This window comes from Arachis stenosperma, chromosome 8 (assembly GCF_014773155.1).
Source record: "Arachis stenosperma cultivar V10309 chromosome 8, arast.V10309.gnm1.PFL2, whole genome shotgun sequence".
Taxonomy (NCBI): Eukaryota; Viridiplantae; Streptophyta; class Magnoliopsida; order Fabales; family Fabaceae; genus Arachis; species Arachis stenosperma.
Genome location: NC_080384.1, coordinates 444105 through 468812, shown reverse-complemented (window position 1 = coordinate 468812; position 24708 = coordinate 444105). Strand labels below are relative to the sequence as shown.

At 34.5% G+C, this 24708-nt stretch overlaps 1 protein-coding gene across 3 annotated transcripts; it reads left to right on the top strand.

Annotated features, from left to right (window-relative positions):
- The first annotated feature begins 10758 nt into the window (after positions 1 to 10758).
- LOC130944985 (uncharacterized) lies at positions 10759 to 15013 on the top strand. 3 transcript variants are annotated; one of them, XM_057873615.1, is made up of 7 exons: positions 10759 to 11044; positions 11139 to 11361; positions 12517 to 12643; positions 13513 to 13655; positions 13781 to 13840; positions 13937 to 14005; positions 14416 to 15013. In XM_057873615.1, exons 2-7 carry the CDS (start codon positions 11161 to 11163, stop codon positions 14485 to 14487), a joined length of 672 nt encoding a protein of 223 aa, XP_057729598.1. In that variant the 5' UTR covers positions 10759 to 11044; positions 11139 to 11160; the 3' UTR covers positions 14488 to 15013. The 3 variants fall into 3 exon arrangements, with proteins under 3 accessions (XP_057729598.1, XP_057729597.1, XP_057729596.1); XM_057873614.1 differs by having other exon boundaries at positions 10760 to 11036; positions 13778 to 13840; XM_057873613.1 differs by having other exon boundaries at positions 10769 to 11044; positions 13778 to 13840.
- The last annotated feature ends 9695 nt before the right edge of the window (positions 15014 to 24708 follow it).

The following is a 24708-nucleotide window of genomic DNA, read 5'->3' as shown; positions in this document are numbered from 1 at the left end:
CTTAATAAAGAAATTAAATAATGAAAGTCGCACATTTAATTAAAATATAATTTTATATTCTAAAATATTAAAAATATATTTTGAAAATGAACTAACCAAACATATTTTTGTAGTTTTCAATGTTTGAAAATGAATTTTATTTTACAAACCAATTGCGTATTTTAAAATGTGAAATTAAAAATAAACATCATATTCAAAAAATAAAAATAAAAAATAAAAACAAAAAAATATTTTTGTAAACTAATCAACTCCTAAAATTTTTTATTTATTTAAATAAAAAAATTTTTTATTTTTCATTTTATACCATTATAAAATAAAGGGCAATTTACGTAAATAAATAAAGTGGGAGAGTTATTTACGTAAATGTGCAAATCTGTTTGTTGTTACGATTTTGTGCAAAATGGATTTATATGTAAACCGTGGCAACTCACCACGGTTTCTAAACATGCATAAACCGTGGGAGGACACCACGGATTAGGAGCAAATTTTTGTAGGAGGAAACCGTGGTAGGTCACCACGGTTTATGAAGGAAATTTGGCAAGCATAAACCGTGGGGAGTCACCACGGTTTATGAAGAAACTTGTTTGCACATAAAACCTTGTGGGTCACCACGGTTTATATGTGGTAAATAATGGCCAGAAAATTTTGTTAATTTTATGTCCAAGAGACACAAAGCTGTTTATTATAAAAATCATTATTTTTATAATAGAAAGAGTACAATAAAAAAAATCAGATAATACTAAGAAAATGATTTTTATAGTGCTTAAAAAATTGATGTCTATTTACTAAAAAATAAAAAATTAATATTTAATTTAAGATGATGAAATTTAATAAATTTAAAATATTTAAAATTTGTGATGTAAAATAAATTAGAAAAAAATTAGACTCTAATAATAAACACCATGAAATTTTTGGATTTTTTTCTATTATAAAATAAAAAAATATTTTTAAAAATAAATTACACTAACATTAATGTTTGGAATCTGTGTTTTTATTTTTTATTTTGAGTTTTTATGAAGTTTTCAAAATCTTAGGCGAACTTATAAAACTACTCAAAAGTTCGTTTAAGCTTAAGGTGACCTCTCTCATTATATACATCTTTATTTTTTCATTTATAAAATAAAGATTTATTACACTATAACATATTAATGAGTACAATAAAATAATTACTTGTTAATATTGGTATATTAATATTCATTAACATGCTTATTGATTAAATCTTTTATATAGATTTAATAAATTCACATATAAGTGTATATTGATACATTAGTATTTGTTAAATTTAAAATAAAAAATATTTATTATATTTTAAGAATATTAATGAGTACTCTAAAAAATATTAATAAGTAATTATTTTATTATGTTCATTAATATTTTTTATAGTATAATAAATATTTAAATATAGTGTAAAATGAAAAATAGGGATAAACATAATGAAAATATAATTGATAATACATGTAAAAATTTTATAGTATATATTAGTCAATAATACATAAAGAGAACGAAAAAATTTTATTATAAATATTCAATAGAAATAGATGATTTTTTTTCTTTATAAAATGTACTATATAGTGTGTATTTATTAGGCTGCCTTTGTTTTCAACAACAAAATAGGATAAGACACTGAAAATAGGACAGGACAAGACACTGATGGATAGAGACACAAAATTTTGTGTTCTTGTAATTCTGCTTGGTGATAAACTAGAACAAATTATGAAAATCTAATTTATTCTCATTTTTTTCATTAAAAAAATTTGAGATGAAAAATATAATAATAAAAAATATAATTATAAAAAATTTAACAAGAATAATAAAAAAATAAAAAATAAGTTGTGTCTCTTGGACATAAAATTAACAAGGTTTTCTGGCCATTATTTACCACACATAAACCGTGGTGACCCACAAGGTTTTATGTGCAAACAAGTTTCTTCATAAACCGTGGTGACTCCCCACGGTTTATGCTTGCCAAATTTCCTTCATAAACCGTGGTGACCTACCACGGTTTCCTCTTACAAAAATTTGCTCCTAATCCGTGGTGACCTCCCACGGTTTATGCATGTTTAGAAACCGTGGTGGGTTGCCACGGTTTACATATAAATCCATTTTGCACAAAATCGTAACAACATACAGATTTGCACATTTACGTAAATAACTCTCCCACTTTATTTATTTACGTAAATTGCCCTAAAATAAATTATATTTTTTTACATTACCTCTCAATTTCGTAGGCACTCAAATTTCGCTGACTGTGCGAGTAAAATTAAAGAAAAATTCAACGTAATTAAGAAAAGATATTTGTGTAACTTAAATAAATTTTTGAGGATCTTACTTCTTTTTTACAAACACCTTTGGAGCAATTAACATAGTTAGAGGTCAATCATTAAAGAGGAGACCATAAGGATCTACAATGAGATGGCAAATTGATCCAACACCAATTTATTTAGTCTCATTTTCACTCATTAATTTTCTTTTACTCGTTATTATATGTAAAAGTATTGATCTCACACCTAAATTGGTCAAACAAATGTTGGTGGAACAGTCCAACTATGAGGTTGAAACAAATGTCAATGTACATTCAATTGTGGTGGTTAATTTTTATGTACTCATTAATTTTTATGTATTCGCTCTAATTGTACTAGTTCATTTTCATGTACTCTTTAATTTCCATGCATTTTAGATTCTTTATCAATTAAGCTTGTTAGTAGTATAAGTGAGAAAGGTTGCTATTATGAAACCATCATATGGTATCTAGAGCCAAATGATCAAGTTTTTTATTATGGCCTTCATCATTTCTACTTCTTCATCAACCAAACAAGTCCTGGTGAAAAGCTTAATGACACAAACTTCTAACACATGGTGTCATCATGCATGGCTACCAATTCAGAGCCTCTCAATGGAAAATCATCTCGATTGGGCTAATGTTCCCACTCGTTTCGAATCGGTCAAGAAACCTCAACCTGAAGCAGCAGCTAAAACTGATTTTTCATCTGAACCTGCATCAACAACTCTTCTCCAAGAAACTGAAGCATTCAAGACATAGAAGTACGATGATCTTTCTCTCACCACATGGCTCATGGCTTTAATGACTACACCATGCATGAACAAGATTGTTCACTGTGATTGCTTTTGTGACGCATGGGCCACAATAATCAATTACTTCTCCACAACATTCAAGATAAGGATCCAGAGTCTCAAATCGCAGCTAAAGTGTGTAATGAAAACAGGTTCAATTAGTGATTATCTCGCTAAAATTTGCAAAATTGTTGATGCTCTTGCTGCAATTGGATACCAATTGGATGATGGTGATCACATCCAAGCTATTACTGATGGGCTTCTTGAGGATTATAGTGGTTAGGCTGAATCTTTTCTTCAAGCGTATGATGACATGCTTGATCGTTTCAAGTCACCAACTTCATCTATTCTAGTTGCACACTTTACTCAAATGTCCTTCCCATCATCAAGAAGGGGCCACGGTGGTGGTAAATTTTAACGTTGTGGACGGAATACATGGCAACCACCAATAACAACATGCCAAATTTGTGGCAGGGCTGGCCATGCAACATGGAGTTGCTATCATCGTTTTGATCAGCAATTTCAACCCACTACACTACCTCCAACTCAAACACCATTCCTCCATCACCATCAGCCTCTTTCCGTCAACCAAGATCATACATGTCTATAACTTCCTCGATTGCAGATTTGTCTTGGTATGCAAACTCTGGAGCCTCCTATCATGTTACTTCTGATCCCAATAATTTGCCCTCTCCCTCACCAAGCAATCTTGATCATGAACAACTCTTTGTAGGTAATGGTGTAGGTATTCCCATTCATAAATCTGGTTCATCTTTGTTGTTTGACAAAAATCAAAATCTTGGTTATTATATGTTCCAACAATTACACAAAATTTGCTTAGTGTTGATTTGCACAAGAAAATGGAGTTTATTTTAAATCTAGGCCTTATCATTGTACAATCCGTGATCAGGTAACTCGGGCCCCTTTTCTTCAGGGAATCTCTAAGAATGACATCTATAGATTTGATGATCTTTATGTTCTTAAATCAATTCATGTGTATGAATCTCAATTGCACAGTAATAACTATAGTGCATCTCCAAATTGTTGCATTTCTTCTAATTTTTCTTTTACCTCTAATCTTCCTGTTCATAGCAATGATACTTCAAAGCTGCTTTGACTGCATCCAGTATGAAAGCCAATGATGTAGAAATTTGGCACAAATGCTTGGGCCATACTTCAATAAATAATATTTTGTGTTCTTAAGAATTGTGATGTTATTTTGCCTTCTAAATTGTCACATGTAAGTTTTGTAGGTGCTTGTACTAAATATACATATATTTACTTGCTAACAAATAAAACACAAGCCCTTACTGCTTTTCAGATTTCTAAAAATCAGATGAAAACTTAAATCATTACAAATTGATCATGGTAAAGAGTTTTTATCCATTACCTTCACTAACTTTTTAAATGAACAGGGCATTAAGCATAGACTATCATGCCCCTACACACCTCAACAAATGGGGAGTGTAGAAAGGAGATGTAGAAGCATAGTAGAAATTGATCTTTCTCTATTGGCAATAATATCTCTTCCCATGAGTTTCTGGGAAGATGCTTTTATTGCTGCAGTTTATATAATGAATTACCTAGTGTTGTTCTTGACTACATTTCACCATTTGAAAAACTATATAATAAGAAACCATATCACAGTGTATTAAAAGTGTTTGGATGCTCTTGTTTCCCTTATCTTAGACCCTATAATAAGCATAAACTTGAATATAAATCGGAAAAATGCTTATTTCTAGGATATGACACTCAATTTCACGGATATAAATGTATGAGTAAATCTGGAACAGTGCATATGTCTCGACATGTTATATTCGATGAACTTAACTTTCCTTATAGTGATATGTTTCCAAATATTTCCGATAGAATGACTAACACTAATTCTTCTCCTAGTTATGTTTATGATGCATATTATAGCTTATATCCAATATCTAGCATTCCAAATACTACAATATCAACACACTTACCATCTGAACATACACAAAACAATGGGACCTATGTAGATAATTCAACAATTGAAGTGGCATTTGATCATGACACAAATCAAGTCAATAATATTTGTACTTGACACTATAGCACCAACACCGAAGGAAGACATTGATCAAGGACTTGATCACCTTTCTAATCAAATTCCTCAACCCACCACTAATACACACACTATAGTGACAAGGGCTAAGGCTGCATATACAACCCAAAGCCTATTACACACACTGAGGTTGATCTTAAGCAACAAGTGCCTAGGACTATCACTCAAGCTCTTCAAACTCCTCATTGGAAAGAGACAATGGATGCTGACTTTAAGGCATTAAAGCAGTGCAATACATGAAATGTAGTTACACCCTCACCCAATGCTACTATAATCGGCAGTAAGTGGGTCTTTGCAATTAAAAGGAACACTAGAGGAGATATTATTCGCTACAAAATTCGGTTAGTCGCGAAAGGTTTTCACCAAACCGAGGGCATAGATTATGAGCAATTTTATAGCCCAGTGATTAGACCAACTTCTGTTCGAGTTGTCCTCACCTTAGCCATCACTCAAGGTTGGGTCTTACGTCAATTTGATTTTAATAAAGCGTTTCTAAATGGAATTTTGATGGAACAGGTGTTTATGACTCAACCACAAGGCTATGAGGACTTCAATATTCATTTGGTGTGCAAACTGAACAGGGCATTATATGGCTTAAAACAGACACCTAGGACCTGGTACTTAACACTCAAAGACACATTAGCAACGTTTGGTTTTGTGAGTACCCGGTCTGATGTTTCTCTTTTTGTGAGAAAAAATCCAAAGTCAGTAATCTACATGCTTATGTATATAGATGACATTATGGTCACTGGCAACAATGCTATTGATATTGATATGTTAATTAAACAACTTAATACAATGTTTCCTCTTAAAAACCTTGGTAATCTTAGTTTTTTTTTTCTTGGAATAGAGTTTAACTATTTGCAGGGGGAAGCATACATTTGTCTCAGCGAAAGTATGCCATGGACATTTTGAGGAAGGCTAACATGGAAACTGCAAATACTATGCCTACTCTAGTGGTTGGAAATATGAACTCTCTGCCAATGACTCTGAGCTGTGTTTTGATCCGCAATTGTATCGCACCATAGTAGGATCTCTCTAGTATTTGACCATGACGAGACCAGAGCTTGCATTCTCAATGAATAAAGTTTCACAGTTTATGCATAGTCCTACCTACAAGCACTGGAAGGAAGTAAAGAGAACACTGCGTTATTTGAAAGGTACAGTGAGTAAAAGAATTATGTTCTCAAAATGCTCTGACTTTAGACTCTTGGATTTTGTAGATGCTGATTGGGCGAGTGATCTTGATGATCCGAGTCTATTTGGGCTTGAATCTTATATCTTGAATCTTATATCACAGGCTACTGAGGCAGAATATGGAGCAATGGCCTCTGTTCAGTCTGAACTAGTGTCACTGGAACAACTGCTAAGTGAGCTTGGAGTTCCTCAAGTGATTCCACCATCGATTCTATTGCGATAACCAAAGTGCATGTATGCTAGCAGCTAACCCAGTACTACATAGCAGGTGCAAACATCTCGAATTGGACTTGCATTCACTTCGGGAGATGGTCAACAATAAAGAACTCTATTTGCTTAATATTCTAGTGTTGGATCAGATAACAGACGTACTAACGAAATTGTTGTCCTCAAGATTGTTTGATATGTTTAAATGCAAACTTAAGGTCAATAATTCTCTTCCCCAAAGTTTGACGGGTGGGGGTGTTAGTGGTATAAGTGAGAAAGGTTAGCAAAGGTGCTCTACTACTATATATAGTAAAAGATTCTAAACTTGTAGGAAATCTCCATACTCAATACAAAAACCATCTTATTCATCTCTAATATCTACTATTACTGAAACTAGTATAACGCTGATAGTAGTCGAGTTTAGGATAAAATACGTTTTTTTATAATTATGCTAGCAGTGGCTAGTATTGGCTACGAAATTGAAATAAAGAAAATAACTTTCTATTTTACAGACAATAAATATAAAATTGAGAGATAATGTACAAAAATGTAAAATTCTTTTAAAATGTTATAAAATAAAAAATAAAAAATTATTTAAATAAATAAAATTTCCGAATAATAATCTAATTAACTTACCCATGTCCTGCATGATTACGGTACGGTTCTCTTCCATGGTAAGTCACATGCAACCAATTTTTTGCCTTAACATTGTTTCCAAAATTTTAACAGGACTATCGTTTATTATTCCGTTTAGTAGCGTTACTCCCCTTTTTGTATTTTACTATTTTCCAAGTCTCAGTTAATTTTTATTAAGATTTTTCAACCTCAATTATCATGATGATGATGATAAAAACGGAGTAGCATGACACATGTTATGAGGAAAGGAAGTGGACTTTTTTTTTATTATTTAATAAAAATATAATATTTTATTATTTAATATCTTCTTTTATATGTTTTCTTTTCGTCTTACTTAAAGAATATAATATAAAATAAAAATTACACTTTACTAAATAATTAAGTAAAAAAATCTAAAAATTTCATTCCTTATTATCTGTACAGTCTTTTTGTGGGTTTCCTTATAAATTATTCTCCACATATAAAACTTTTATCCATATAAGCCATATAAGTTTATATATTTTATTTCACACCAGACGCTTCTTCTAGCATGTTAATTTTACACGTCTCCTAATAACAGATTTTTCAACGCGCATACGTTCTTCTTCTTCGTGTTATTGCATGTTCTTCTTCTTTTTCTTCTTTTTCTTTTTTGTTATCGTCGTCATCAATACCACCCCTTCCTCCTCCTCTTTCTCTTCCTCCTTTTTTTTTCATTTGATTTTCTTCTCCTCTATTATCAGTTATCTCGTTGTTGGATATAATAAATAATTCAAGTTCAGATTGTTAATTAAACTAGAACGAAATTGATTATTATTTTTGAATATAATCAAGTGGCAGATGTGTGGTTCAATTAAGAAGAAAAAAATTAAACATTAGAGGAAACATTTTTCTGTATTTGGAACAAATTTGGATATAACACGAATATATTTGGGTGTAAAACAATGATATTGGGTATATTTTTATTCTGATAAGTTCTGCATAATTCAAAACTCTTCCTCTTCTTCTTCCTCATCTTCTGCTGCTGCTTTTTTTTCTCATCATCATCACCATCTTCTTTTTTTTTAATTCATCTTTTCTTTTTGTTTTACCTTCTCAAGTTTCTTCTTATTTTACTCTTTTAATAAGAATAAAAATAAAAAAATCAAATAAAGAAGAAGAGCACATATTACAAAATTACTTGGAAGATGATGAACTTATATTCATTAAACTAAAAGAAATAAGAAAAAAAAAAGAAGAAGAAAAAATGCAGCATTAGAGGAAACATTTTTCTGTACAAAAGTGTTATTCGTACACTAAAATCAGCCACTACAATCAGTCACCAATGTATTTGTGTATAAATACATGTGTGGTTTAATTTATTTTTAATGTATATTTGTATTCCAGTATGTATTTTCTACTGGTGGCTGACTTTGGTGGTTGATTTTAGTGTACACGTAGCATAACTCATTTATATATTTGCAGCAAATTTGGATGTAAAACGAAGATATTTGGGTGTATTTTTATTCTGATAAGTTCTGTATAATTCAGAACTCTTCATCTTCCTCCGCCTCATCTTTTGTTGCTTCTTTTTTCTTTCATACACAATCTTCTTTTTCTTTTTTTCTTATTCATCTTTTTCTTTTTATTTTACCTTCTCAATTTTCTTCTTGTTTTACTATTTTAATAAGAATAAAAATAAAAAAATCAAATAAAAAAAAAGAAGAAACACATAATGTTGCAAAATTACTTGAAAAATGATGAACTTACATTCATTTAACTAAAAGAAAGAAAGAAATAAGGAAAAGAAGAAGAAGAAAAAATGCAGTATTAGAAAAAATATTTTTCTGTACAAAAATGCTATTTATACGCTAAAATCAGCCACCAATATATTTGTGTATAAATACATGTGTGGTTTAATTTATTTTCAATGTATATTTGTATTCCAGTATGTATTTTATACTAGTGACTGACTTTGAAGACTAATTTTAATGTACACGTAGCATAACTCATTTCTGTATTTGCAACAAAAATGAGTGTAAAACGAAGATATTTTGGTATAACATAAAGATATTTGGATGTATTCTTAAATTTTGAGTGTATTTTTATTCTGATAAGTTTTGCATATTTCAGAACTTTTTCTCTTACTCCTCTTCATCTGCTGAAGCTTCTTCTTTTTCATTTTCTTATTTCGTATTCTCATAATTTTTTTGGGGAGAAAAAATCAAATAAAAAAATACATAATGTTACAAAATCAAAAGAAGGAAGAGAAATACGACGATGAAGATGAAACACACGAAGAAAAAGAAAGAAAAACACAAAGAAAAAGAAAAAGAAAAAGGAAAAAGATGAAGAGGAGAAACGTGAAAAAAAAATGACAGTTGTGATTTTTATCAAAAAAGAAAAAGAGCCGTTTATGATAGTGAATGAGCACTTTATAAATTAACACATTTACGTAGATGAGCGTAATTTCTGTTAGATAAATGTAATTTTTGTTAAATTTAGCCTAACTTATAAGACTTGTAAGTTAAAAAATTTGTAACTGTTCACTTGTTATGATTCCATCTTTTAAGTATTTTCTTATCGAAATCTAACGCTGGGAATCTGGGATTGTGCAAAATGCTCATCCTAGATCCACGGCTCATGTTTCGCTCTTGTGGCGGGAAAATAAGACGCACTGGCGCTGGAAATAAGGCGGGAGAGCAAAAAAAAAATGAAAAAGAGACGAGATAAATTAGTAGAGATAATTATTTAACAAATTATTAGTACCCGTACTTAAATTTTAAGGTAAAGTTAATTATTGGGTGCTTTTAGTATGTTTATTTCGATAGCGTGAAAGTGAGGTAGGAGCGTGAGTTGCAATTTCCCGTGTTGGACTGGATAGGACAACACCGACGGCAAGGACAGCCTTTTGTGCAAAGTGGGTCCCTCCCATAAATTTTTGGTGTCCGTTTACGTTCTCCAATCTCCATTCTACGCTACTTCTTTTGTTCTTTTTCCCAATTTTCTCGTATTTACATTATCGCCACTCACCACTCCTCTTCCTGCATCTCTCTCTTTTTTTCCTTTTGATTCACATACGTCCATTCCAGTCACTCTATTTTCTACTTCTGTGCTTTTTTTTCTTTGTAACTGTAGGTTCATCACACACCACACATTATTGCCGTACTAAATCACAACTTGATGGTAGTAATAATTCAAATTTTTGACGTGTCAATATCATTCAAGTCCTTCATGTTAATAAAGGACAAACAATCCTTCACTAGCAAGCAACCCTCTTAATTGGCATGTAGTACTATGTACACAAGGTTCTTGACTGTTGAGTGTTGAGTCTTGTGTATATCTACACAAAATTTACCCCGTCCATAACTATAATCATTTCAAATTTAACAAAAGATTATCACATCCTTGTGAATTTATAAACTCTCACGTGGGATACATTCTTGTTTTGTATATTAAGATTAGGATAAGGATAAAATAAAACAAATAATAGTCGCAGTAGTAGGGAGACAAATTTGGGGGAGAGAAAGGTAATTGAGATATTGAGGCGGAGGGAGTAACAGTAACTAGAGAAAAGCAAAACCCGCAAGTGGTATTGGTATTTGTTGGTCATGCGTAAACTCAGCTCCCTCCAAGCGCATGATTAAAGAGCCCACCCTCCCGTACTGACGTGGCATGCTCTCATTGGAACATTTCGTCTCGTTGGAATTCATTCCAACACAGCCAATAAACAATATCAGTCACACTCTTCCCTCTGTGTGTGTTTTTAGTTTTTACCTGTGTTTTTCTCTCTGCAGAATTTTCCAAATTTCTCCTCTATCCTCTCTCCTCTGCTGCTGAAATTCCCACACTAATCATCAGGAACGCACGATCTTCCGTACGAATGTAATTTTGATATTTGATTTTGGAGCATTCCCTCTCATTTTGCTCGTTTCGTCCAATTTTATTTTCCGTTAACTGGCTGAATTGGTTGTTTTAGTTGAAAGTGAAAGAAAAAAAAAATGCTTGAAGCAATGGAAAGTTCCATGAACGGAGGCGTCCCGCAGTTACAGAGCTATGGAGATAGCAGTGAGGAGGAGCTCTCGGTGCTTCCTCGTCACACGAAAGTGGTGGTTACCGGAAATAACCGCACGAAATCGGTGCTCATTGGTCTCCAAGGCGTGGTCAAGAAGGCCGTTGGACTAGGCGGTTGGCATTGGCTGGTAAATTCTCTTCACCAATGGTTACGGTTATTGCTATTCGCAATTGCCTGGTTCTAAATTTGAGTTACTAACCTGGTTTATCTTTGCATTGTTTATCGTTTTCATTTTTCTTTCTTATTAATGTCTTGTGTCAATCAATTTTGTTGTTCATAATTTGATTGCTATTTGGCCACCACTTTAATATGTGATCAAATTAAATTATTGCTCTTAATCTGCTATTGATTTTCTGGTGCCTATCTCATTGAAATATGTACAATGAGGTTTACATATTTTTTAAACCCTACAGCATGAATTCTTAATCAGAATCATTTAAGCGCATGCACATATTTTTCAATTGAGATCTTCCAACTATTATTGGCTTCTAAAGGTTGCTGCTTGAATATAATTATTCCTTTTGTATTGCTTTTGAGTTACAATTTCTGATAATTAGCTGTGGTTGTTTATTGCATGCTTTATTTCATTGCTGGATCTGATGTATTTTGAGGTGTTCTGTTGGGATCAGTTGTTCATTGAGTGTTTTCTTTGGTTTTATTCATGGAAGGAGGGGAATTAAATGATCATTGCTTTAGTTTTGGTATTGCATTTGAGGTCTTAGCTTCGAATTGAGTACTTTTCATCCTTCCTGTACTACTTCCTAATTAGATTCATACTATTCCATGCTAGATTTTTCTCAGTCCAAAGGGGATAAATTGTTTGGGACTTTTTCCCCTGTTGTTTTTCCCTTTTTTTTTTTTTGGGGGGGAAGGGAAAAATAATACCTAGCTCATAAAAGGTTCATGCATGTCTCTGAATTCTGATTGTGCGGTCTCTTTTTTTCTTTCCCATAGGGAAAAAAAAATAGTAAATAATATATTTATTAATCATGATCTAGAACTCCTTCGTTGTGGATAATTAAGATGTATATATTTATCTTATTTGGATCAGAATAAGTGACATATTTATAAAATAAAATAAAATGCTTCATTTTCTTTCTTTCTTTCTTTCTTTCTTTATTTATTAATCACTTTTTCATATTATTATATCATGTAAACAGTTCACTTTTTTCTGCCTAACTCGTATTTGCGGTGCTATTTTTGGAAATTTGAATTCCAAAGTTGCTTATGTGACCATCCAAAAGGCTAGTAGTTATTTTGTGCTTGGTGTATACGGATGCAGGTTCTTACAAATGGCATTGAAGTGAAGCTACAGCGGAATGCTCTTAGTGTGATTGAAGCACCCACTGGCAATGAGGAAGATAATGACCTTGAATTTGAAAACTTGTCCTGGAATGGATCAGATATGGGTAAGTTTACATTCGCAGCTACTGCATGTTTTGCATGCTGCAGCCTGCATGTACTAGGATTGTGTTTTCAATTATGAGGCTAACTTAATAAAAACTCTCAAATAAGTATATATCCTTATATAGTGTGTTTGGAAAAAATATTTTTGGATTCGATTTGCAATGAAATGAATTGAAATTGGAAATGAATTGAATTGGAAATGAATTATTGTGTTTGAAATTAATGATGTAGAATAAGAATTGATTTAATTTAAAAATGATATAATGATATAATTTTATATTGTTAACTTTTATTTGTCACGGAAGTTTTCAAATACCACCGCAGTTACTAGCACGGTTGGCCCGATCCTCCCTGTCGGCTGACTTGGGCGGCAGGTGTGGTCGGTTTGGTCTGCCTAGCACCTGCCCAGGCAGCCAGAGTGATATTAATACTTAAATTGTAAAAATATTTCTTAATATTTTAAGACATTAAATTATTTCAATTTCAACTAAATCCTTTCAAAAAATTAAGGAATTTGAGTTTAGTTATCTATTCTAAACAAAAGATTTGATTTCTAAATCAAATCAATTCCAATTTCGTAAGATTCTTCTCCTATAAATGTAATGTAATATGCTTGTGTAATTCCTACTTACACGCGTACAACCAGCACTCTCGATAGACATATTGGAAGGCTTTGATATTTTATTTGTTAATTACATTAATTCTTGTTTCGGCTCCTTGTCGTGGGCTTAGAAAGTGATGGAGTTTGGTAACATTTGATCCATTGTGGCTTTTCCTTTTGCTTTTAGTTATTTCTAAATTTCTAGTGTCTTTAATTTTTTGACCCCACCGCAATTTCTGATCTTTATTTGTGCATTCTTTGATTTATCAGCATCCGACGACAGACGTAAGTCCCATAAATCGAGGCACAGAATGCATAGATCATTGGGATCATCACATAAGACTATGAGTAGGTCCTTGTCTGGTGATTCACTGTCTAAGGGTTCTTCTGCTTCTACGCCGAATGGGTCCACGGTACTTTACTGTTTCTTATTCATAATTTATATCCCACCAACTTCGCACGGTAAAATTTCATTATTCGTTAATATTTTTATTAACATTATCTATCTCTTATTTTATTATTTATTTCTCTTTAGAAGGTTTATTTAAGTAAGCTGGAGATGGCTGCATTGTGGAGATATTGGCGACATTTTAATCTGGTAAATTCCTAACTCTACATGTTTTGGTTACAATTTCCCGGCAAAAGATGCGGTTGGAAGTGTGTCTCGTGTATACTTACTCCTAAAATGGATTAGGTGGATGCCGTCCCAAACCCATCAAAAGAGCAGCTGGTAGACGTTGTTCAGAGGCATTTCATGTCACAGGTACCTAAAATATTTCGTGATTGAATCATTTTTCTCTTGCTAATCATCAGTGAAATGTTGTTTCATTGGTAATTATTGGAATATGACTCTGTTCCAAAGATGGTGTTTTTTTGTAGTGAACTCTGCATGGACCTAAATCGCCTGGAGTTTCTTAACTGGATGAATCTCAACCATAAGAAATATACAAATTTGTTGTGAAGTTAAATAGTAAAATATAAAAATATGTTAGACAAATAAGCTGTGGTTAAATATATAACTAACGGGCTTGAGGTTATGTTTCTCTTAACTGGACCGTTGCATTCAAATGTGAATGCACCGTATATGCTTAATCTTCCAGAAGTTTGATGTAGTACTTGAACGAGTATTTGGCAATTACTGGGGTCCTAACGTTGTGGTTTTTTCTTGTGAAGCAAATGGACGAGTTGCAGGTCATTGTGGGATTTGTTCAAGCTGCAAAGAGGCTCAAGACTGTGTGCGATTGACACATGGTGACATGGAACCAAATGGAGTGAGATGTTATGATATTTTTGTAAGTTATAGTCTATGCTAACAGAGATAATGTGTGTAATATCCACTTCCATTCGTACTATGTAATATATATTGTCGGTGATTTTATCCTTGATATAGTAGTAGGTTAGTACTGAGGTTATAGAGGTTCTTACTTTGTCGTAGCAGCCAAGTTATGTAGATATATTATATGAGAAATGCTAGGGGCATCAAAATTTATTATTTTTTATCATCACTTAGCCATCAACTCAATTCATTTAGTTTAGTAATCCAAGAACATTTTATTTCATACTTTTCAATATTAATGGCTAACTGATGGCTAAAAACAACAAATTCTGATGGCCTTTTAGTATTTCTCATATTATATATGTGACCTTGCAACTGGATCTATCATTAGGGAAGTCTCCACAACTTTGTTTCCTTAAGCTTGATTCAATGTTCTTCTCAACTGGGAAGTGGATTTTCTGAGACCATAATGTATATATATTTTAGTTCTCCTAACTTATCTTCTTCTTAACCAAATTGATTCTGTTATGATCATATATACTGGTCTCGCTGACCAGTGCCAGTGCTAATCCTTTCCTTAGCTGTTTTTTGAGGACTAATTCATGATGATTTTAAATTGTTATTTTCTGTAATGACTTCGTTAAAATGTTTGCTAAGGTTGCTATTAGTTATTGTTTTTGAGATTGGTTGTAGAATCAGGGATTAGAAAATTTTTCTTTTCTTTTTTGGTAATTTTCTAGAAGTGTTGCCAAAATATTTGCTTTTGTCGTTTTGACTCGGTATTTCTGTTTTTCTTTTTCAATATATTAGGCATTATGTATCAGTGGCAGATTAGTTAAGTTAAATTAGTAGGTTAATCATAGTTTTTATTGCGAATGGTAGTTCATGGCGATGAGCAAAAAATCCGCCATAAAGTTATAGCGGATGACGTTGCGAAAAATGACGAAAATTGCGGATTATCTAAAAAATACACATATCTGTACAAAAGAACATGCAGAAAAATTGTAAATATAATAAACTATAAAATCTATCTATATAAGAAATTTTGTAATCTTAAAACATCCAATTAATATAGCAAATATAGTAGCAAATTTTAGCAAATAAACAACATCAAGTTCAAATCATAATTCAAAAGTCATAAGCAAGCCATAAAATAGAAGACATAAAACATAAAAATTATAAACCATCTACATTCTAACTCTCATAAAATTCATCCAAATTAACACGATTATTATCGTGTCCCTTTGCCCTCTCATCATCCTCTTATTCGATATCAATGAATTCAATCTCCTCTTCTTGTTCTTCTTCATTTTCAGAATCCTCTTCATCTTCATATTCTGGTTCTTCTTCCTCTTCCACAATTACTGCCTTTCCTTTTCCTTTTTTTGAAGCCTTAGACCCACTTGGTCTACTCTTTGCACCACCTCTTGCAGTTGCAGGTTCTTTTCTTTTTCTATTTTGTTGTCTTCTAGTATTTGTCGTAGGCTCATGTCCTTCCGTTGCTTCAAACACAAGGTTCTAACTCAAAGTGTTATCATTTTGATGAACCAAATCAGCATCATCATCCACATTATCATCATCTCGAAAGGTGGTAGTTCCAATTTCTCCCATTAACCACTCATTACACTCATCAATGTCATTGAGTGCAATAGGGTCAACTTCATCTTTAAGGTTGTACCTCTCGATGAGTTGTTGGTTATACTTTATGAAGACCAAACTCTCCATCCTTTCATGATCAAGCCTATTTCTTTTCTTAGTATGAATATGCTCAAATATACTCTAATTGTGCTCACATCCCAAAACACTACAAGTCAAGCTCAAGATCTTGATAGCAAGGTCTCGCATGTTTGGAGCTTCATGCCCATATGTCCGCCACCAAAATGCTATAAAATTAAAATAAATTTGTCTAAGCTTTTAATTGAACTAAATTTATAAAGTTTTGTAAAATTTATAACAATCTTACCGAGTGAAATCTTTTTTCTTTGAGATTTTGCAAAATCTGATCCAAAAAGTCCATAGCCGGCCTTGTATAGTGCTTGCTCTTCCAATATTTTCTTTTGCACAGCTTGACTTGGCACCAATCTAGTGATGCACTCAAACCACCCCTTTGTAACTTCTGAATCCAGCTCAATCCGAGGGTTGTCATAAAATAACTCGGGATTTAGAGCTAGCTGACGAAGTACTTGCTCTCATCATTAAGAAATGTTTTCATGATGCATTCCTTTGCCTTCTCCATTGCTTCATAAATATATCTCATTGGTGACTTCTTCTCCCTATCAACAAGTCTAAGTATCCGAACAAGAGAGCCCATGATCTTAAGGGTGTACTTGACATGATTCCAAAAGAAGGACATGATAACAATCTTTGTTACCTCCTTCCCCTTTTTCTCCTTTGACAACTTATTCTTTGCCCATTCATCCGAGGTGAACATTCTTCTCATATTTCCTTTCTTCTAATAAAGCCTTTCCAAAGAGAGAAATGACGTGAAAAATTGGGTGACTGCATGCCTTACCAACTCCTTATCATTTGTGAAGTGTCTCAACATAGCTAACGTGCTAGAGTGACTATAAGTGAAGCTAACCAAAGAAATGGCCTTTTTATGGTTTTTTGAATTAATGGTAACTTCCCAATGTCCTCAAGCATCAAATCCAAACAGTAGGCAGCACAAGGGGTCCTAAACAAATTTGGTCTGCAACTTACCGACAAGAATATAATTGCTCCCATTATCAGTTACAACTTGAACAACGTTGTGCTCACCAATTTTCTCCACAACATCATCAAGAAGCTCAAATAATTTCTGACCAATCTTCACATAATCAGAAGCATCAATAGACTTCAAAAACATTGTCCCAGCTGGAGAGTTTATAAGAAAATTAATAATGCTAATTTTCCTTTATCTGTCCAAGCATCTGACATAATAAAGCAACCATACTTTTCCAATTGTTCTTTATGACCCTTCAACAATCCTTTGGTGTATTTCAACTCCTCATTAAGTAGTGGAACTCTTAGAGTATGATAACTGGGAGCAGGTAAATTGGGACCAAAGCTTCCAATAGCCCAAAACATTTCTTGAAAACTCTTCAACTTTACTGGGTTCAATGGAATCCCAGCTTGGTAGAACCACCGTGCTATATATCGATGAACTCTATGAACTACTTCCTTATTACATACTTCCTTGATGTTTTGCAGCCTCAATTTCTCTCATTTGTTCCTTGCAATGGCAGTTTCAGGTCTTCTAACAAACAAGTCCGTTGGACCTCTCATGCTAGTTGCACCCCCTCTAGCTGCTGCCATTGGAGCTGGATTATGAGGTTTATCAATCCCTTGAGCATCTTCCTTCGACAATCCGAACCCCAAACTCTCTAAGTCAAGTTTCCTAGCATTGACACTTTGTTCTTCGGTGCTTTCCGGTGTGGCAGTTTGTTTTCTTCGATTCTTTTTCTGATTGTAATATTTCCATAATTCAGCAATAACATCTTTTGGGACCATTTTACATTCAACAATGTTTCCAGGCTTGATTATAAAGTGCTCTTTTACTAGTGTGATGCCTTCTTTCATAATTTTTTCACAAAAATTACATACAGTGTCATTGGTATTTCCTTTTTCTACAGTACTAATATATTTTTAGCCTGGGTCAACTTTATTGGATTGGATTAGAAAAAGATTTGTGTTTATGGATTAAGATACATTTGATATTTTTGAAAAAAAAGTTTTTAGAAATTAGGATTAAAATTTTTGGAATTAAAGGATGAGAATTTGTAACATGTTTATGCAAGAAATCATGAATTGAAATGTAGAAAATTAAAAAAATTATGAAGAAAAAACGAATTTACCTCCTCCCCACCATCCTGGCGTTAAACGCCCAAACGCTGCATGTTTTGGGCGTTTAACGCCCATGTGCAGCTTCTCCTGGGCGTTCAACGCCCAGCTGTTGCTTCTTTCTGGCGTTGAACGCCAGGAACTCCTTTGTCACTGGGCATTTTTATGAATGCCCAGGACGCTGTAAATCTGGCGTTCAACGCCCAGAAGGTGCTTCTTTCTGGCGTTCAACGCCCAGAAGATGCTTCTTTCTGGCGTTGAACGCCCAAAACAGCTCTTACTGGTGTTTTCGCACCAGTGAGCTTCTTTTTGCTGTTTTTATCCTTTGAATCCTTCTATAACTCTGTGAACTCAAGCAATTGCTATTTTACCTTGAAGATAATTGACATATACCTGTAAAAATCAATTAATTAACAAATAAACTTTGTAAATGGCTGGGTTGCCTCCCAGCAAGCGCTTCTTTATTGTCTTTAGCTGGACTGTTACTGAGCTTTAATTAAGTCTCAGTTTTGAGCATTCTTGCTCAAAATTGCTTTCAAGATAATGTTTGACTCTCTGTCCATTAACAATAAACTTTTTCTTGGAATCATTATCCTAAAGCTCTACGTATCCATATGGTGACACACTTGTAATCACATATGGTCCTCTCCACCGGGATTTCAATTTCCCGGGAAATAATCTGAGCCTAGAATTAAATAGCAGAACTTTCTGTCCTGCCTCAAAGACTCTGGATGACAGTTTCTTATCATGCCATCTTTTTGCTTTCTCCTTGTAAATTTTTGCATTTTCGAAAGCATTGAGTCTGAATTCCTCTAGCTCATTCAACTGGAGCAAACGTTTTTCTCCAGCTAACTTGGCATCAAGGTTTAGGAACTTGGTTGCCCAGTAGGCCTTATGTTCCAGTTCCACTGGCAAGTGACAGGCTTTTTCATACACAAGCTGGTATGGAGAAGTTCCTATGGGAGTCTTGAATGCTGTTCTGTATGTCCAGAGAGCATCATCCAAGCTTCTTGCCCAATCCCTTCTACGGTTAATTATAGTCCGTTCCAGGATTCTTTTAAGTTCTCTGTTAGAGACTTCAGCTTGCCCATTTGTCTGTGGATGACATGGAGTGGCTACCCTATGGCTAACTCCATAACAAACCAAAGCAGAGTAAAGCTGTTTATTACAGAAATGAGTGCCCCCATCACTGATCAATACTCTAAGGGTACCAAATCTGCTGAAGATGTGTTTCTGGAGGAATTTTAGCACTGTCTTAGTGTCATTAGTGGGTGTTGCAATAGCTTCTACCCATTTGGATGCATAATCCACTGCCACCAGAATATAAGTGTTTGAGTATGATGGTGGGAAAGGCCCCATGAAGTCAATACCCCATACATCAAACAACTCAATCTCCAAGATCCCTTGTTGAGGCATGGCATAACTGTGAGGCAGATTGCCAGATCTTTGGCAACTGTCACAGTTAAGTACAAACACTCGGGAGTCTTTATAGAGAGTAGGCCAGTAGAAGCCGCATTGGAGGACTCTTGTGGCTGTTCGCTCACTTCCAAAATGTCCTCCATACTGTGATCCATGGTAGTGCCAGAGAATCTTCTGTGCTTCTTCTTTAGGCACACATCTACGGATTACTCTGTCTGCACATCTCTTGAAGAGATATGGTTCATCCCAACGATAGTACTTTGCATCTGTGATCAATTTCTTTGATTGTTGCCTACTGTACTCTTTAGGTATGAACCTCACTGCCTTGTAGTTTGCAATGTCTGCTAACCATGGCACTTCCTGGATGGCAAAGAGTTGCTCATCCGAAAAGTTTTCAGAGATCTCAATAAGAGGGAGGGACGCCCCTTCTATTGGTTCTATTCGGGACAGGTGATCTGCTACTTGGTTCTCTGTCCCTTTTCTGTCTCTTATTTCTATATCAAACTCTTGCAGAAGGAACACCCATCTGATGAGTCTGGGTTTTGAATCCTGCTTTGTGAGTAGATATTTAAGAGCAGCATGGTCAGTGTACACAATCACTTTTGATCCTACTAAATAGGATCTAAACTTGTCAATGGCATAAACCACTGCAAGTAGCACTTTTTCTGTGGTTGTGTAGTTCTTCTGTGCGTCATTTAGAACACGACTGACATAATAAATGACGTGCAAAAGCTTGTCATGCCTTTGTCCCAACACTGCACCAATGGCATGGTCACTGGCATCACACATTAATTCAAAAGATAATGTCCAGTCTAGTGCAGAGATGACTGGTGCTGTGACCAGCTTAGCTTTCAGAGTCTCAAACGCCTGCAGACACTCCTTATCAAAGATAAATGGCGTGTCAGCAGCTAGCAGATTACTTAGAGGTTTGGCAATTTTTGAAAAATCCTTTATAAACCTCCTATAGAATCCTGCATGCCCCAGAAAGCTTTTGATTGCCTTAACATTGGCTGGTGGTGGTAATTTTTCAATTACCTCTACCTTAGCTTGATCCACTTCTATTCCCTTGTTCGAAATTTTGTGCCCAAGGACAATTCCTTCAGTCACCATAAAGTGACATTTCTCCCAGTTTAAAACCAGGTTAGTCTCTTGGCACCTCTTTAGAACAAGTGCTAGATGGTCAAGACAGGAGCTGAATGAGTCTCTAAATACTGAAAAGTCATCCATGAAGACTTCCAGAAATTTTTCCACCATATTAGAGAAAATTAAGAGCATGCACCTTCGAAAGGTTGCAGGTGCATTACACAGACCAAATGGCATCCTTCTATATGCAAATACTCCAGATGGATATGTGAATGCTGTTTTCTCTTGATCTTGGGGATCTACTGCAATTTGATTATAACCTGAATATCCATCAAGGAAGCAGTAGTATTCATGACCTGCTAGTCTTTCTAGCATCTGGTCTATGGATGGTAAAGGAAAATGATCCTTTCTGGTAGCTGTATTGAGCCTTCTATAATCAATACACATACGCCACCCTGTAACTGTTCTTGTAGGAACCAGTTCATTTTTTTCATTATGAACCACTGTCATGCCACCCTTCTTAGGGACGACTTGGACATGGCTTACCCAGGGGCTATCAGAAATAGGATAAATAATCTCAACCTCTAGTAATTTAGTGACCTCCTTCTGCACCACCTCCTTCATGGCTGGATTCAACCGCCTTTGTGGTTGAACCACTGGCTTAGCGTCACCCTCCAATAAGATCTTGTGCATGCATCTGGCTGGGCTAATGCCCTTAAGATCACTGATAGACCACCCAAGAGCTGTCTTGTGTGTCTTTAGCACTTGAATTAGTGCTTTCTCTTCCTGTGGCTCTAAGGTAGAGCTTATGATTACAGGAAAGGTATCACCTTCTCCCAGAAATGCATATTTCAGGGATGGTGGTAATGGTTTGAGCTCAGGTTTAGGAGGTTTCTTCTCTTCCTGAGGGATTTTCAGAGGTTCTATTATTCTCTCTGATTCCTCCAGATCAGGCTGAACATCTTTAAAGATATCCTCCAGCTCTGATTCGAGACTCTCAGTCATATTGATCTCTTTCATCAGAGAGTCAATAATATCAATGCTCATGTAGTCATTTGGGGTGTCTGGATGCTGCATAGCTTTGACAACATTCAACTTGAACTCATCTTCATTGACTCTCAGGGTTACTTCCCTTTTTTGGACGTCAATAAGGGTTCGGTCAGTTGCTAGGAAAGGTCTTCCTAGAATGAGAGTTGCACTCTTGTGCTCCTCTATTTCCAGCACCACAAAGTCAGTAGGAAAGGAAAATGGCCCAACCTTGACAATCATGTCTTCAATTTCACGCCTGATGGGTATTTAATGGAGCCATCAGCAAGTTGGAGACATATCCGGGTTGGTTTAACTTCATCAGTCAACCCAAGCTTTTTAATAGTAGCTGCAGGTATTAGGTTAATACTTGCCCCAAGATCACATAGAGCTTGCTTGGTACAAGTACCTTCTAATGTGCATGGTATCATAAAGCTTCCTGGATCTTTAAGCTTCTCAGATAAGCTTTTCAGAATGACTGCACTGCATTCTTCAGTGAGGTAAACTTTTTCAGTTTCCCTCCAATCCTTCTTATGACTTAAGATCTCTTTCATGAACTTAGCATAAGAGGGCATTTGCTCAAGTGTCTTTGCAAACAGAATCTTTATTTCAAGAGTCCTGAGATAGTTTGTAAAGCGGGCAAATTACTTATCCTGTTCCGCTTGGCAAAGTTTTTGAGGATAAGGCATTTTGGCTTTGTATTCCTCAACCTTAGTTGCTGCAAGTTTATTGCCTACAGATGTGGGTTGGGAAGCCTTTTTAGAAGGGTTATTATCAACACTAGTATGTGTCTGATCTCCCACTGTCATTTGAATGCCAGGGGTGGAAGCTGGAGTGGCGTTAGATGCCAATTCCTCACCTGTTGCCAGAACTGTGCTTCCTTTGGGCGTTCAATGCCAATTCCTTGCTTGTTTCTGGCGTTGAACGCCAGAACTGAGCATGGTTTGGGCGTTCAACGCCAGCTTTCCACCCATTTTCTGGCGTTTGAGCGCCATAATTATTCCTCTCTGGGCTCTTACTGTCCTCAGAGGGATTTTGGGTAGTTTGCTCATTTCTTGGCTTCCTGCTATCTTGAAGTGAGGTATTTAATATTTTTCCACTTCTTAATTGAACTGCTTGGCACTCTTCAGTTATTTGTTTTGATAATTGCTGTTCTGTTTGCTTCAACTGGACTTCCATATTCATATTAGCCATTCTTATTTCTTGTAGTATCTCCTTGAATTCGGCCAGCTGCTTTGTTAGAAAATCCAGTTGCTGATTGAATTCAGTAACTTGTTCTACCGAACTGAGTTCAGTAGTTATTGTTTTAGCCTCTTCGTTGATAAAATGTTCACTATTTAAGTACATATGCTGATTTCTGGCAACTGTATCAATAGGCTCTTGAGCTTCTTCTATTGTCTTTCTCATGTGTATAGATCCACCAGCTGAGTGGTCTAGAGAAATTTGAGCTTTCTCTGTAAGCTCATAATAGAAGATGTCTAACTGCACCCACTCTGAAAACGTTTCAGAGGGGCATTTTCTTAGCATCTCTCTATATCTCTCCCAAGCATCATAAAGAGATTCATTATCTCCTTGTTTGAAGCCTTGGATGCTCAGCCTTAGCTGTGTCATCCGTTTTGGAGGAAAATAGTGATTCAAGAATTTTTCTGACAGCTGTTTCCATGTCTTTATGCTGTCCTTAGGTTGGTTATTTAACCACCTCTTAGCTTGGACTTTTACAGCAAATGGGAACAGTAATAGCCTGTAGACATCCTGATCTACCTCCTTATCATGTACTGTGTCAGCAATTTGTAAAAATTGTGCCAGAAACTCTGTAGGTTCTTCCTGTAGAAGACCGAAATACTGGCAACTTTGCTGCACCATGATGATGAGCTGAGGATTCAACTCAAAGCTACTGACTCCGATGGAGGGTATACAGATACTACTCCCATATGAAGCAGTAGTGGGGTTAGCATATGACCCCAGAGTCCTTCTGGACTGTTCATTTCCACTTAAGTCCATGATGGAGAAAGGGAGTTGATGTGAATTTATTCTATTTATTTTATTATATATAAAAATTTTGAAATAATAATAATAAAATAAAATAAAATAAAGACGACAATAAAAATAAAAATAAATAAAAATAAAAGTAAAAATGAAAAAAAAGGAATTTAAAAATATTTTATGAAGATTTTCGAAAAAGTGAGGAGAGAGAAAGTGGTTAGGATATTTTTGAAATTGAAATTTGAATTTTTATAAACAAATTCGAAATTGTGGCTTAAAAATAGTTAGAGAAGATATTTTTTTGAATTTTGAATTTTATGATGAAAGAGAAAAACACACAAAAGACACAAGACTTAAAATTTTTAGATCTAATCCTCCTTGTTTTTCAAAAATTTTGGAGGGAAAACACCAAGGAACGCCAAACTTAAAAATTTTAAGATCAAAACACAAAGAAGACTCAAGAACACCTTGAAGATTCACAAGAACAATAAGAATAAAAGAAAGAACACCAAACTTAAAATTTTTAGAAAACTTCAATAAAATTTTCGAAAATTATAAAAAGATTAACAATAAAACACCAAACTTAAAGTTTGGCACAAGATTCAATCAAGAAAAATTATTTTTGAAAAAGATTTTAAAAAGAAGATACCCAATCACCAAGAACATAGACCAACGCTCTAGCCAATTGGGCAGTAAAGGTAACACTTGTTTTGAAGAGGTATATATATATATTTGAAAGACTAATGCTTTGGAAAAGACAAGAAAAACAAGAAAAGACAGAACAAGAAAACTAAAATCAAACAAGAAAAATAAACAAGAACAACTTGAAGATCAAGATCACAAATTCGAAAATTTAAAAG